The sequence below is a fragment of the Dipodomys merriami genome, unplaced genomic scaffold (assembly GCF_024711535.1).
Source record: "Dipodomys merriami isolate MVZ:Mamm:240054 unplaced genomic scaffold, mDipMer1.0.p SCAF_7, whole genome shotgun sequence".
Classification (NCBI taxonomy): domain Eukaryota; kingdom Metazoa; phylum Chordata; class Mammalia; order Rodentia; family Heteromyidae; genus Dipodomys; species Dipodomys merriami.
This window is the reverse complement of record NW_027206290.1, coordinates 41,118,012-41,130,197: the sequence shown is the minus strand read 5'-3', so window position 1 is coordinate 41,130,197 and position 12,186 is coordinate 41,118,012. Positions and strand designations below refer to the sequence as shown.

The 12,186-nt window shown below is 40.1% G+C and overlaps 1 protein-coding gene across 5 annotated transcripts in view; it reads left to right on the top strand.

Annotated features, from left to right (window-relative positions):
* Lrig2 (leucine rich repeats and immunoglobulin like domains 2) overlaps nt 1–12,186 on the top strand; it is a 99,950-nt gene that overhangs the window by 57,498 nt on the left and 30,266 nt on the right. For 4 of the 5 annotated variants that reach the window (XM_070006476.1, XM_070006473.1, XM_070006475.1 and 1 more), the window contains exons 2-8: nt 2,137–2,202; nt 6,150–6,224; nt 6,389–6,523; nt 7,626–7,769; nt 7,891–8,034; nt 9,275–9,418; nt 9,651–9,794. In XM_070006476.1, the coding sequence (XP_069862577.1) occupies nt 6,154–6,224; nt 6,389–6,523; nt 7,626–7,769; nt 7,891–8,034; nt 9,275–9,418; nt 9,651–9,794 (782 nt within the window). In that variant the 5' untranslated portion in view covers nt 2,137–2,202; nt 6,150–6,153. The remainder of the gene's footprint in view (nt 1–2,136; nt 2,203–6,149; nt 6,225–6,388; nt 6,524–7,625; nt 7,770–7,890; nt 8,035–9,274; nt 9,419–9,650; nt 9,795–12,186) is intronic. The other variant, XM_070006474.1, reaches the window with a different exon arrangement.

The window sequence follows — 12,186 nt, the reverse complement described above, 5'->3', positions numbered from 1 at the left end:
AAGTGGTAGAGCGCTAGCTTTGAGCTGAAGAGCTGAAGGACAGCGCCCAGGCCCAGAGTTCAGGCCCCATGACCGGACCCCCCCCCCCCCAAAAAAAAAAGTGACGCAGTTTACAGATGGGCAGGCATACATCTAGCTGAGAACAAATTGCTGTGCTGTGTGTGATTCAGACATCAAAACAGCTTGTGTCTTTCTGGTGCCTGTGGCTGCACAGGGAGCTACATTGGTCTAAGATGTGTCTCCACTGTGTGCCTTCTGCTAGCCATATTGTATAGCATGTGTGGGTTGGATTCTCCCTCAGCTTATAGGTGCCAGGAACCAGGTGAATTCCATGACTGACTTGGGTGAAATATCCTTGCTGGAAGTGAGGTGGGATTAGCATTTTGAACTTATGGCTTCCTGACTTGCGGTTGTGTGACTTTGGATTGACAAACTAGTGATCTCTGCATGTTTCTTAAAGTGAAGATTATAAAAGCATTTGCCTTACGAAGTAGTTGTGTGAATTAAGCCAGTTAATTATAATGTGAGAAGAAGACTGCATGTTACTTAATAAATGTTATTCACCTGTGGTCATCATTACCATAATTTGAGATGAGAGGAATTTCCCTCTCGTGAATCTAGATAGTTATTTTTAGGGTAACCACATCCCTGTAGTCAGATCCATTCTCTTTTTTCCACCAATACTCGAACTCAGTACCTGACACTTTTTGCTCATTAGCTGGTGCTCTACCACCTGAATCATACCTCCAACCCCTCCAGTTTTTTTTATTGCTATAGGTTGGTCTGGAACTTGTATCCTTCTTGGTTCCATTTTCTCTTGAGTGCTGGAATTAAAAGTATGCACTACTATACTAAGCTTCATTTTTTTTTTTTGGTCAGTCATGGGGCCTGAACTCTGGGCCTAGGTGCTGTCCCTCTACCACTTGAGCCACAGTGCCACTTCTGCTTTTCTAGTGGTTAATTGGAGATAAGAGTCTCACAGATGTTCCTGCCTGGGCTGGCTTTGAACCTCCATCTTGAGACCCCATCCTCTTGAGTAGCTAGGATTACAAGTGTGACCCTCCAGTGCCTGGCTCTTAAACTTAAAAAAAAATTGAACCTTGTTGAAGAAAACATAAAAATTAAAATATAATGCATGTATTTTGAAACCCAGATAAGTTTTTTATTGTTGTTGGTCGTGGGGCTTGGAGCTGTCCTGGAACTCTTTTACCCAGGGCTAGCTGCTCTACCACTTTGAGCACTGCTTCCAGTTTTTGAGTGGTTAATTAGAGATAATAGTCTCAATAGTCTCACAGGGACTTTTTTTTTTTTTTTTTTTGTCGGTCGTGGGGCTTGAACTCTGGGCCTGGGCGCTGTCCCTCAGCTCTTCAGATCAAGGCGAGCGCTCTACCACTTGAGCTACAGCGCGACTTCCGGTTTTCTGGTGGTTTATTGGAGATAGGAGTCTTACGGTCTCTCCTGCCCGGGCTGGCTTTGAACCGCGATCCTCAGATCTCAGCCTCCTGAGTAGCTAGGATTACAGGCGTGAGCCACCAGCACCCGGCTCACAGGGACTTTTCTGCACCGGCTAACTTCTAACTGTGATCCTCAGATCTCAGCCTCCTGAGTTGCCAGTATTTACAGGCATGAGCCGGCGGCCTCCGGTTCCAGATACATTTCTATTCGTAAACATTTCAATCTGTACTATACAAACTCTCTCTCTCTGTCTCTGTCTCTGTCTCTGTCTCTGTCTCTCTCTCTCTCTCTCTCTCTCCCTCGCTCTCTCTCCCTCGCTCTCTCTCTCTCTCGCTCTCTCTCGCTCTCTCTCCCTTTCTCTCCCTCTCCCTCTCCCTCTCCCTCTCCCTCTCCCTCTCCCTCTCCCTCTCCCTCTCTCTCTCTCTCTCTCTCTCTCTCTCTCTCTCTCTCTCTCTCTCTCCCCCCCCCCACCAGTGCCTGGCACAAGCTCATATTTAATAAGACTTTTATGCCTATTTTAGTTTAGTTGCTTTTTAAAAATTTCTATTTGTGTAATTAGGGATCAAACCCAGATTCTGGCACATACTAGGGAAGACCTCTCACTAAGCTAAATCACCAGACTATTATTTTTCCTTTAAGTTTGCTCTCAACACTAAATTAGAATGATTTTCTTTCCTTCAGGGATTTGAGTCATAATCGATTGTCTAATTGGAACATCAGCTTGGAGTCACAAACACTGCAGGAAGTGTAAGTTATTTTATGTACTTAATGTTAAATTCTTTGAAGTGATTTAATTATGAATTTGAGTATATTTTATCTAGAGATGCTGTCAAATGAATTTCTTTAATGTAGTTACATAGTTTGTTTTTCATTATTCATTGTTTTAATGTAGTTACATAGTCTGTCTTTCCTTATTCACTGTTACATTTTCACAGGTTAAAGCATGTTCCCCTCAGTCTCATCCCTTCTATCACTCTCTCTTTCCCTTCCCAAACATTTCCAATGAGTTTCAGTGTTCTACTTTCGTACCTGCTCACAATCTAACTAGTTACTCCTCCACCACTCTGTTTACCCGCTTACCCATGAGGGAAACTGGTTAATTATATTACTTAGAAACCTAAACTGTTGTCTTTGTTTCTTATTATACACTGAAGGTATTGAGTTGGTGACTTCAGGATACAAATTGTATAGAAATATTCTGCTTCTCTGAAACCAGAAATAAAATTTCTTCCCTCCTGGGAATAAGTTTTTTTTTCTTATTTTGTCATAGTTTCAAGCTAATGAAACTGTATGGTGTAAACTTTTTAAATGTTGTGATAAATTGTCTAAAATAGTAGCATCATATCTAAAGTTATTTGTAAGAAATATAGTATTTGGGTTATTACTTGAGAATGTGGTGGTTGATAGAATCAATTTCCCTCTTGGCTGAGGTTTTTCCTTTAATTAAATGTAATGTGTAATTTGGGAAGGAATTTTTCTGTATCTTTTCTCCCCTCTTCCCCACCTCTTTTTATTGTTGTTGTTGTTCCAGTCCTGGGGCTTGAACTGAGGGTCTAGGCACTGTCTGAGCTTATTTTGCTCAAAGCTAGTGCTCTATCACTTGAGCCACACAGCTTTTCTCCTGGATATTTTTAGAAGTGTATTGGAGATAGTCTCACAGACTTTCTTGCCTGTGCTGGCTTCAAACCACAGTCTTCAGATCAGCTAGGATTATAGGCATGAGCCGCTGGTGCCTGACATTTTTCTCTTTCTTTTTTTTTTTTTTTTTTTTTTTGGTTGGCCTGGCTTTTGAACTCTGGGCCTGGGCACTGTCCCTCAGCTCTTCAGCTCAAGGCTAGTGCTCTACCACTTGAGCCACAGCACCACTTCTGGTTTTCTGGTGGTTTATCGGAGAGTCTCAAAGAGTTCCCTGCCTGGGATAGCTTTCAACTGCAATTCTCAGATCTCACCCTCCTGAGTAGCTAGGATTACAGGCGTGAGCCACCAGCGCCTGGCATTTCTTTTCTTTTTGAGTCAGTGTCTAACCATATAGTTCCAGCTAGACTTCAGATCCTCCTGCATCAGCCTACAGAATGCTTATTTTATAAAATATTAACAGTAAGCCGGGAGCTGGTGGCTCACACCTGTAATCCTAGCTACTCAAGAGGCTGAGATCTGAGGATTGTGGTTCAAAGCCAGCCCAGGCAGGAAAGCCCATGAGAGGCTTATCTCCAATTAACAACCAGAAAACCGGAAGTGGCGCTGTGGCTCAAGTGGTATAGTGCTCACCTTGAGCTGAAGAGGTGAGGGACAGCACCCAGGCCCAGAGTTAAAGCCCCATGACCAACAGGAAAAAAAAAATTAACAGTATCAGTTATTGTGTTGTGATGTTCTCCAGGATGCAACTGTTGATAGACTGCTTTTCTCTTTACACCCTCAGAACTCTGAGTTGTTTTTAATTTTTAAGATTTTGTTTTTAAATTTTGATTTCACACATTGCATATGGGGGGGGGGGTCCTTAGGACGTTTCCACATGTGGAACCAGTGTGTCCTGATCAGCCTCATCCCCTGCTACTCCCCCTGTCCCACTCCTCCTTTTATTTTTTTTTCTCTTGTTTTTTTTTATTGTAAAGATACTATACAGAGGGTTACAGTTACATGAGTGAGGTAATGAGTACACTTCCACTTCCTCTTGAACATTGTTACCCCCTCCATTGTTTTCCCCCTACCATCCCCTCCCTCCCTCCCTTCCCCAAGGTTCTTTTTTTTTTTTTTTTTTTTTGATTGTGATTAAGTGATTACTTAATTTCCGGAAATTCACAGTATTGTGGAATAATGATGCTCATTTAAAGTCACAAGTTCATTCTAACTTTCCTGGAGCAAATTGTCTATCACAGTCTGTAATATATAACGGTGCTCATATGTTATATACCATATATGTGATCAGCAGCATGGGGATATTTAGTAGTGGTTCAACCAGATGAGTGGGAGTTCTTTGTTTCTTAAGTCCTGTTAGTTTTGTCATATCACCTAACATTTTGGATTCATCATCCACTTATCAGGGAGACCATGTACTGTTTGTCTCTTCGTTCTTGGCTTACCTCGCTCAACATGATTCCTTCTAGCTCCATCCATTTCCCTGCAAATGCCATTATTTTGTAATTTCTAATGGCTGCATAATATTCCATTGTGTATAGATACCACAATTTTTGGATCCATTCATCTGTGGTGGGGCATCTAGGTTGTTTCCATATCCTAGCTATTGCGAACAGTGCTGCAATAAACATGGAGGTGCACGTGTCCTTGTATATTGGTTCCTGTTGTTCAGGGTAGATGCCTAGAAGTGGTATGACTGGGTCGTAAGGGAGGTCAATCTTTAGCTTTCTAAGGACCCTCCAGACTGCTTTCCAAAGTGGTTGTATGAGTGTACATTCCCACCAGCAGTGTAATAGCGTTCCTCGTTCTCCACATCCCCTCCAGCATTTGTCGTTGGCTGATTTGTGGATGTGGGACATTCTGACTGGGGTAAGGTGGTATCTCAGGGTTGTCTTTATTTGCATTTCCTTCACCACCAGGGATGATGAACATTTCCTCATGTGTTTCTTTGCCATTTTTATTTCTTCATTTGAGAAGTCCCTCTTTAGTTCCCTTGCCCATTTAGTAATTGGTTTGTTGGGTTTGGGAGGGATTAGTTTCTTGAGTTCCCTGTATATATAGGATGTTAACCCCTTGTCTGATATATTGCTGGTAAATATTTTTTCCCAATTAGTTGGTTGTCTTTCTAGCTTGGTTGCGATAGCTTTATCTGTGCAGAAGCTTTTTATTTTAAGGTAGTCCCATTTGTCGAGTCTCTCTCCACTCCTCCTTTTAAAAGGATAACTTCTTTGAGTTCTGTTGTCCCTGTATTATTTTCTCTCTGGCACCAAATATACTGCTTTTACTTTCTTGTAAACTGAATACACAGCTGAAAGAATGGACAATGAGGAAAGGCCTCCCTGGGGAGATTTGTTGCATGACTTTGTAACTTCAACTCGTTTCTTATAAACCATGTATTTCTGGTTTCTTTTCTGATTTTGAGTTTGTTGGTGATTACAAACCAGGTTAATGAAATGTGATTTAGATTTGTTCCTGAAACCTTTGAAACAGTGTGTTGAAAGGGTAGCTAAGAATAAGCATATCATGCATACCGTAATAAAATTACTCATAGGTTCTGTCTCTGCATGGATGAGTTAATTCCTCCTGTGTTCCTCAGCAGCCTTCTTAACTTTAAATAGCTTTCAAGAGTGTATGTTACAACTACTTGAAGACAATAAAAATGTGTGTGTGTGTGTGTGTGTGTGTGTGTGTGTGTGTGTGTGTGTGTGTGTGTGTGTGTGTGTGTGTGTGTATAGAGAGAGATCTGGGTGGACTTAATTATACTGTAAGGACTCAATTTGTAAATACACGTTTTCAGAGAACTTTGCTGATACTAAAATTATTTAATGTGAAATATTTTTAGCCTTCCTAATATTTTAATAACCAGTATTATTAAAACATTTCATATTAAATTGTGTAATTTCTAGATAAATAACATTTTTATCTTAGTCAAACCCCAAGTCATAGACCTTTTCAAATTTGGCTCCTACCTAAATAATATATATTAGGCAGAAACCAGAATTTGAGAGGCAGAAAGCATTTCTTTTATTAAGCTTTTAAGTCTCTTTCTCTTTTCATAGGAAAATGAATTATAATGAACTAACTGAAATTCCATATTTTGGAGAACCAACAACTAATATTACTCTACTTTCATTGTAAGTAATTAAGATTTCAGATCTCTTGTTTAAATTCTGAATAGATACAGGATTTTTTTCTTTGTTTTTTAAAAAGTACCCATTCTGTTGATCAGAGTTACGTAATGACCTGTGGCCTATGGCGAATCACTGGTAACAGCTTTACTATAATATTTGTTTTGTAGAGTTCATAACTTAATCCCACAAATAAATGCAGAGGCATTCCAGTTTTACCCTGCTCTTGAGAGTTTAGACCTCAGTTCCAATATAATATCAGAAATCAAGACATCTTCCTTCCCTCGAATGCAGCTTAAGTACTTGTAAGTAAAATGAGTTTAATTTATTTAAATTTTTTTATTTTTTAAAAGTTTGATTGTGAAGGTGATGTACAGAGGGGTTATAGTTACATAAGTAAGGTAATGAAAAGAAATGTGCTCAGAATTTTAAGTACTTTTTTATTACTCATTGGTACCTAATTTCCCTCAAATGTCTTATTTATTTGTGATTTTGGTATTCATGTAGTAAACAAGCCCAGGACTGGGTCATTGGATTACTGGTCTCCCACCTTCCTTCCAGAAGAAAGAGTACACTGGTTAGAAAACATTGATAGGCATCCAGAGCAAACTTTGAGGTCCAGTTCTGGATTTTTTTTTTTTTAAAGAATAGCAGCTTTTCTAATTGGTTTGTGGTGCTGAGGATTGAGCCCAGGGCCTTGCAAATGCTAGGCAAGCACTCTATCTCACCTCCATACTTCCAGCCCTAATCAGCAGTTCTATAAAAGGTAAATAGGAATGATTGAATTATTTAATAAACAGTAACTTGCCCTGTATAATGATGATGATAGTTAGCATTTATGCTAGTGTTTTCTGGTTCATAAAGCCTATTCACTAGTCAGACACCAGTGGCTTATGCCTGTAATCCTAGTTATTCAAGAGGCTGAGACCTGAGGATCACTGTCTAAGCCAGCATGGGCAGGTGAGATTCTTTTCTCTCTACTACCAAAAGCCAAAAGAGGAGCTGAGGCTCAAGGCACCAGCTTTGAGTGAAAAAGCTTAGGCACTGGGGTTCAAGCACCAGTACTGGCACACACACACAAAGTAAGTGAATGAACTTAAAACACAAAGAAAGCCTATTTACACGTAATCGTACATAACAACCTACATAAAGTAGTATCATACTTTTTCAGTTCTGGGGATTGAAGCCAATGCCTTATATATTTTAGGGAAGCACTCTACTACTGAGCCACACTCCCAGACTTGTCATACTAATTTTGTAAATGAAGAACAAAAGCAATTAAGTGATGTGTAAAGTTGTATATAGTAAAGTGATAGAGCCGGATCTCAATTACAGACTTTGAGCAGCTTTTTAGTAGTGTAAATTTTACCTAAAGCTTTTTCTTTTGTGTTATTTTGTTCATTTTAGGAATCTGAGTAATAATAGAATAACCACTTTGGAGGCTGGTTGCTTTGATAATTTATCAAGTTCCTTATTAGTGGTAAAGTTAAATAGGAACCGGATTAGCATGATTCCACCTAAGATCTTCAAGCTGCCCCACCTCCAGTTCTTGTGAGTAACTAAATAATGGATTGTCAGGAGACAGCTTTTCCTTTCACTTGTCTCTTGCTTCTCACTTATTGTTAGAGCATTTCAGTAAACCAATTTTCTGACTAGAATTGTTTTATTTAAGGGAACTTAAAAGAAACCGGATTAAAATTGTGGAAGGTCTTACATTCCAAGGGCTTGATTCCTTAAGATCTTTGAAAATGCAGCGCAATGGAATTAGCAAACTTAAGGATGGAGCATTTTTTGGTTTGAATAACATGGAAGAACTGTAAGTACTGAACACTAGAATAGAGGGTTATCAGGAATAGAGTCTGCCTGAGACCTTTCAGTGCTAAATGTCTAGAATGGCTGCTTAATTAATACAAAGGTACATTAGTTCTCTATTCTCTGTTGTGAAATAAGTATATGTAAAACTTTTTTTTTAGTGATGGAGAGACAACTTAGGGTTTCACAATGCTAAGCACACACTCTACCACACACTACCTGGTTTTTACATAAAGCTTCCAAGTTTTGTTAGCCTAGTTATTTATTTATTTATTTAGTACAGTCATGGGGCTTGATCTCTGGGCCTGGGCACTGTCCCCTTCAGCTCAAGATGAGCGCTCACCACTTGAGCCACAGCGTCACTTCCAGCCTTTTCTGTTCATGTGGTGCTGAGGAATTGAACCCAAGGCCTCAGGCATGTGAGGCAAGCACTCTACCACTGAACTACCTTCCCAGCCTGCTAATTGATATTTTTATCATTGTTCTTAGAAACTTCTCATGTAGAGCTTGGTGCTATAATCCTAGTTACTCAGGAGGCTGAGATCTGAAGATCACAGTTGGAAGCCAGCCTGGCAGAAAAGTCCATGAGGTTCTTATTTCTAGTTAACCACCAAAAAGCCAGAAGTGGAGCTGTGGCTCAAATGGTAGAGAACTAGCTTTGCACAAAAAAAGCTCAGGGACAGCATCCAGCCCCTAGGACAGGCACCAAAAAACCAAATCAAGACTTTCAAAAAACTTGTCATATAAAAAAGTTTATATCCCTAATGATTTGACTGGTGAAAACTATCTGAAATTATCTGGAACAGGAATGCTATACCACTTTAGCATGCTGGTTTTGTAGCATTGATACTTTTTCATCTCTAGCAATAAATCTTAAATAGAACTGAATGTGTTACTTGGGTTGATCAAAAGTACATGAGGATTTAAAATTATATTTGCACTGGGCACTGGTGGCTCACGCCTATAATCCCAGCTATTTAGGAGGCTGAGAGCTGAAGATGCAGTTTGAAGCCAGCCTGGGCAGAAAAGTCCATGAGACTCTTATCTCCAATAAACCACTCAATTAAAAAAAAAAAAAGCCAGAAGTGGCACTGCGACTCAAGTTGTAGAGCACTAGCCTTGAGCACAAAGAGGCTCCAGGACAGCACACAGGCCCTCATTTCAAGCCCCAGGACTAGTAAAAAAAATTGATTTTGCTCTCAAAATGCCTTGTTTTTACTTACTTCCATTTTCTAATTTTACAGAGAACTGGAACACAATAACCTTACTGGAGTGAACAAAGGTTGGCTGTATGGCTTGAGAATGTTACAGCAGTTATATGTGAGCCAGAATGCTATTGAAAGAATCAGCCCTGACGCATGGGAGTTCTGCCAAAGACTGTCTGAGCTGTACGTGTTGGGTGACATTTCAGTGGAAGGTCTGTTAAGTGTGGGGTGGCATCACTGGAGGTTGTGGACTAGAACAGGTTGAATTAAGTAGCTCTCATGGCCATAAAGAGATCTAACATCTGTCTTTCCTTGAAGCTTATTGGAAGCTAAACTCCCCATGATGATATAGGAAAAATTGTAAGTTGAGCCAAAATATAGCACCTTATTTACCTTCCATATTTCTTGTTTTTAGAGATTTGTCCTATAACCAGCTGGCCCGTCTTGAAGAGTCTGCCTTTGTGGGTCTGAGCTTACTGGAGAGATTGAATTTGGGAGACAACAGAGTCACTCACATTGCGGACGGTGCATTTAGGTTTCTTTCTAATCTTCAGACACTGTAAGTACATTTTAAAAAACAAGTAAAAGCTGGGTGCCAGTGGCTTATGCCTGTAATCCCTAGCTACTCAGGAGGCTGAGATCTGAGGATTGAGTTTTGAAGCCAGCTCAGGCAGAAAAATCCATGAGACTTATTTCCAATTAACCACCACAAATGTCAGAAGTGGCTCTGTGGCTCAAGTGGTAGAGTGCTATCCTTGAGCAAGGAAGCTTAGGCCCTGAGTTCAAGCCCCAGAACCAAGTACACACACACACACTCACACACACACTGAAATAAAGCAAATTAAAACCAGTAATCAGTCTTCAGATTTATGTATTCTGCTATTCTCAGCCCTGTGCCACATGGCAAGACGGTTGTGTCTGTTCCATAAGTTTTACACCTATAGTAGGCCGTGAGTATGTACTTGAAGTTAATCATATGAACATTAAAACTGGTTACTGTTACTAGTTTGCTACATGACTATGTTTGTGTTTTTTAGGGAGAGAGAAGGGAAGGGAGTTGAGATCCAGCCCAGGGGCTGTGTGTGCCAGGCAAGCATTCTATTTGCTCCCAGACACCAGCATATTATTGCCTTTTCATATTAGTAGGATAAGGTCTAAGGGGTTAATTTGCATGATGTTTGGACCAGAATTAGAACCCAGATCAGTTTTATAGCTTTTTACAGGCATTATTTTCTTTGTTTCTTCATCCATGAAAGAAGAAATGCAGAAACATCCATATGAACATGGTTGTAAAACTAAATTTCAACTCTAAAATCTGGTGGTTCCATAAAAGCTGAATATTTTGTCTTGGATTATGAAGTGGAATTTTAATGAAATGTAGTCCTTTCAAACAGCAAAATAAGAGAAAACAAGATAGTAGGTATTGTAGGTTTTATTTTTCTAAGACAGATTCTTGCTGATCTTGAACTCCTGTCTCTCTGCCTCTTGAGTATTGGAATTACAGTCCTGTACAACCATGCTTGGCTAAATTTGCAAATGTGTTTACTGGACAAGCAGTGCTGGTGATACATAATTGCCTTGTGCCTGGTAGGCATGTGGGCTGCCACTGACTTACAACCCTGGTGTGAATTTGTAGGTTCTGATCAGTTCTTTGCTAGGAGACTTTGTGGCCCTCAGAATTGGAATCATACGTGGTTTCAGAAAACTGCTAGGCTTCCAGGCTTGGGACCTAACCATCAATGAGCTGCATAAGTCTTTGTTTTCTGTTTTGTTTGGTGGTGCTAGCGAATGAATCTGGGTCTTTGGACAGTCACTGAGGCCAGAGCTCTCTCCAGTTTTGTCCACAGCCAGGTATCAGTCTGAGTGACTCCCCTCCTCTCCTCTTCTTTCTGTAACATCCTTCAGATTTGGCCTTGAAGACTAAGGTGATTTCTCCTCCCCTTTCCTGTATAAGAACTGAAACTAGATTAGTACAAACTTAGAAACATATCAGATTCAGATTGGCCTTTTGACACTTCTGAGAATGTCAAACAAACAGTTTTACTATCAGTATATTATCACTTACAGAGTTAAAGTTTAGGAAAGTAATTAAGGAAGTAACCATCTAGTGTCACTGAAGTAGTTAAGGTAGAATAAAGATTAAATCTGACTTATTCTGTGTGGCAGTATTGGAGTTTCACCTGGTTTCATCTACCTCTTGAACCCTACCTCTAGTCGGAGAGTTGAGCCACTGGTGGTTTTGGTGTTTATTCCTTAGTAAAATGAAATGCTTTGTTAGCTTTTCACTTCAAGTAAAGATGGCTAAGGAAGAGAAAGATCACCTGTAAGTCACATAACTTTATGCTAGGTTTTTTTTTTTTCCAATACCAGAGTTTGAACCTAGTAGGGTCCATGCTTGCTTGGCTGGTGCTTTACCACTTGAGAACCATCCTCTCTAATTAGCCAGTTCCGCTTTATCTGGTTAAGTAGAGAGGATATCTTAAGAACTTTTCTGTCCAAGCTAGCTTTAAACTTAGATCGTGAGCCTTCAAACTTAGATCTCAGCTCCTGAGTAGAAATATAGACCTGAGCTACGGCATTCAGTTAACTGTGTATGTCTTACAAATCAGTTTTTTGCTTCCTTAGGAAGCTACAAAGATATGTACTCTCTCTCTCTCTCTCTCTCTCTCTCTCTCTCTCTCTCTCTCTCTCTCTCTCTCTCTCTCTCTCTCTCTGTGTCTGTGTCTGTGTCTGTCTGTGTGTGTGTCTGTCTGTGTGTGTGTCTGTGTCTGTATGTGTGTGTGTCCTGGGGCTTGAACTCAGGGCCTATGAGCTATCCCTGAGCTTTTTTACTCAAAGCTAGCACTCTTAACATTTGAGCCACAGCTCCACTTCTGGCTTTTTGGTAGTTAATTGGAGGTGGACTTTATAGTCTTTGCTGGCTGTGAATTTGGATCCTCACATCTTAGCCT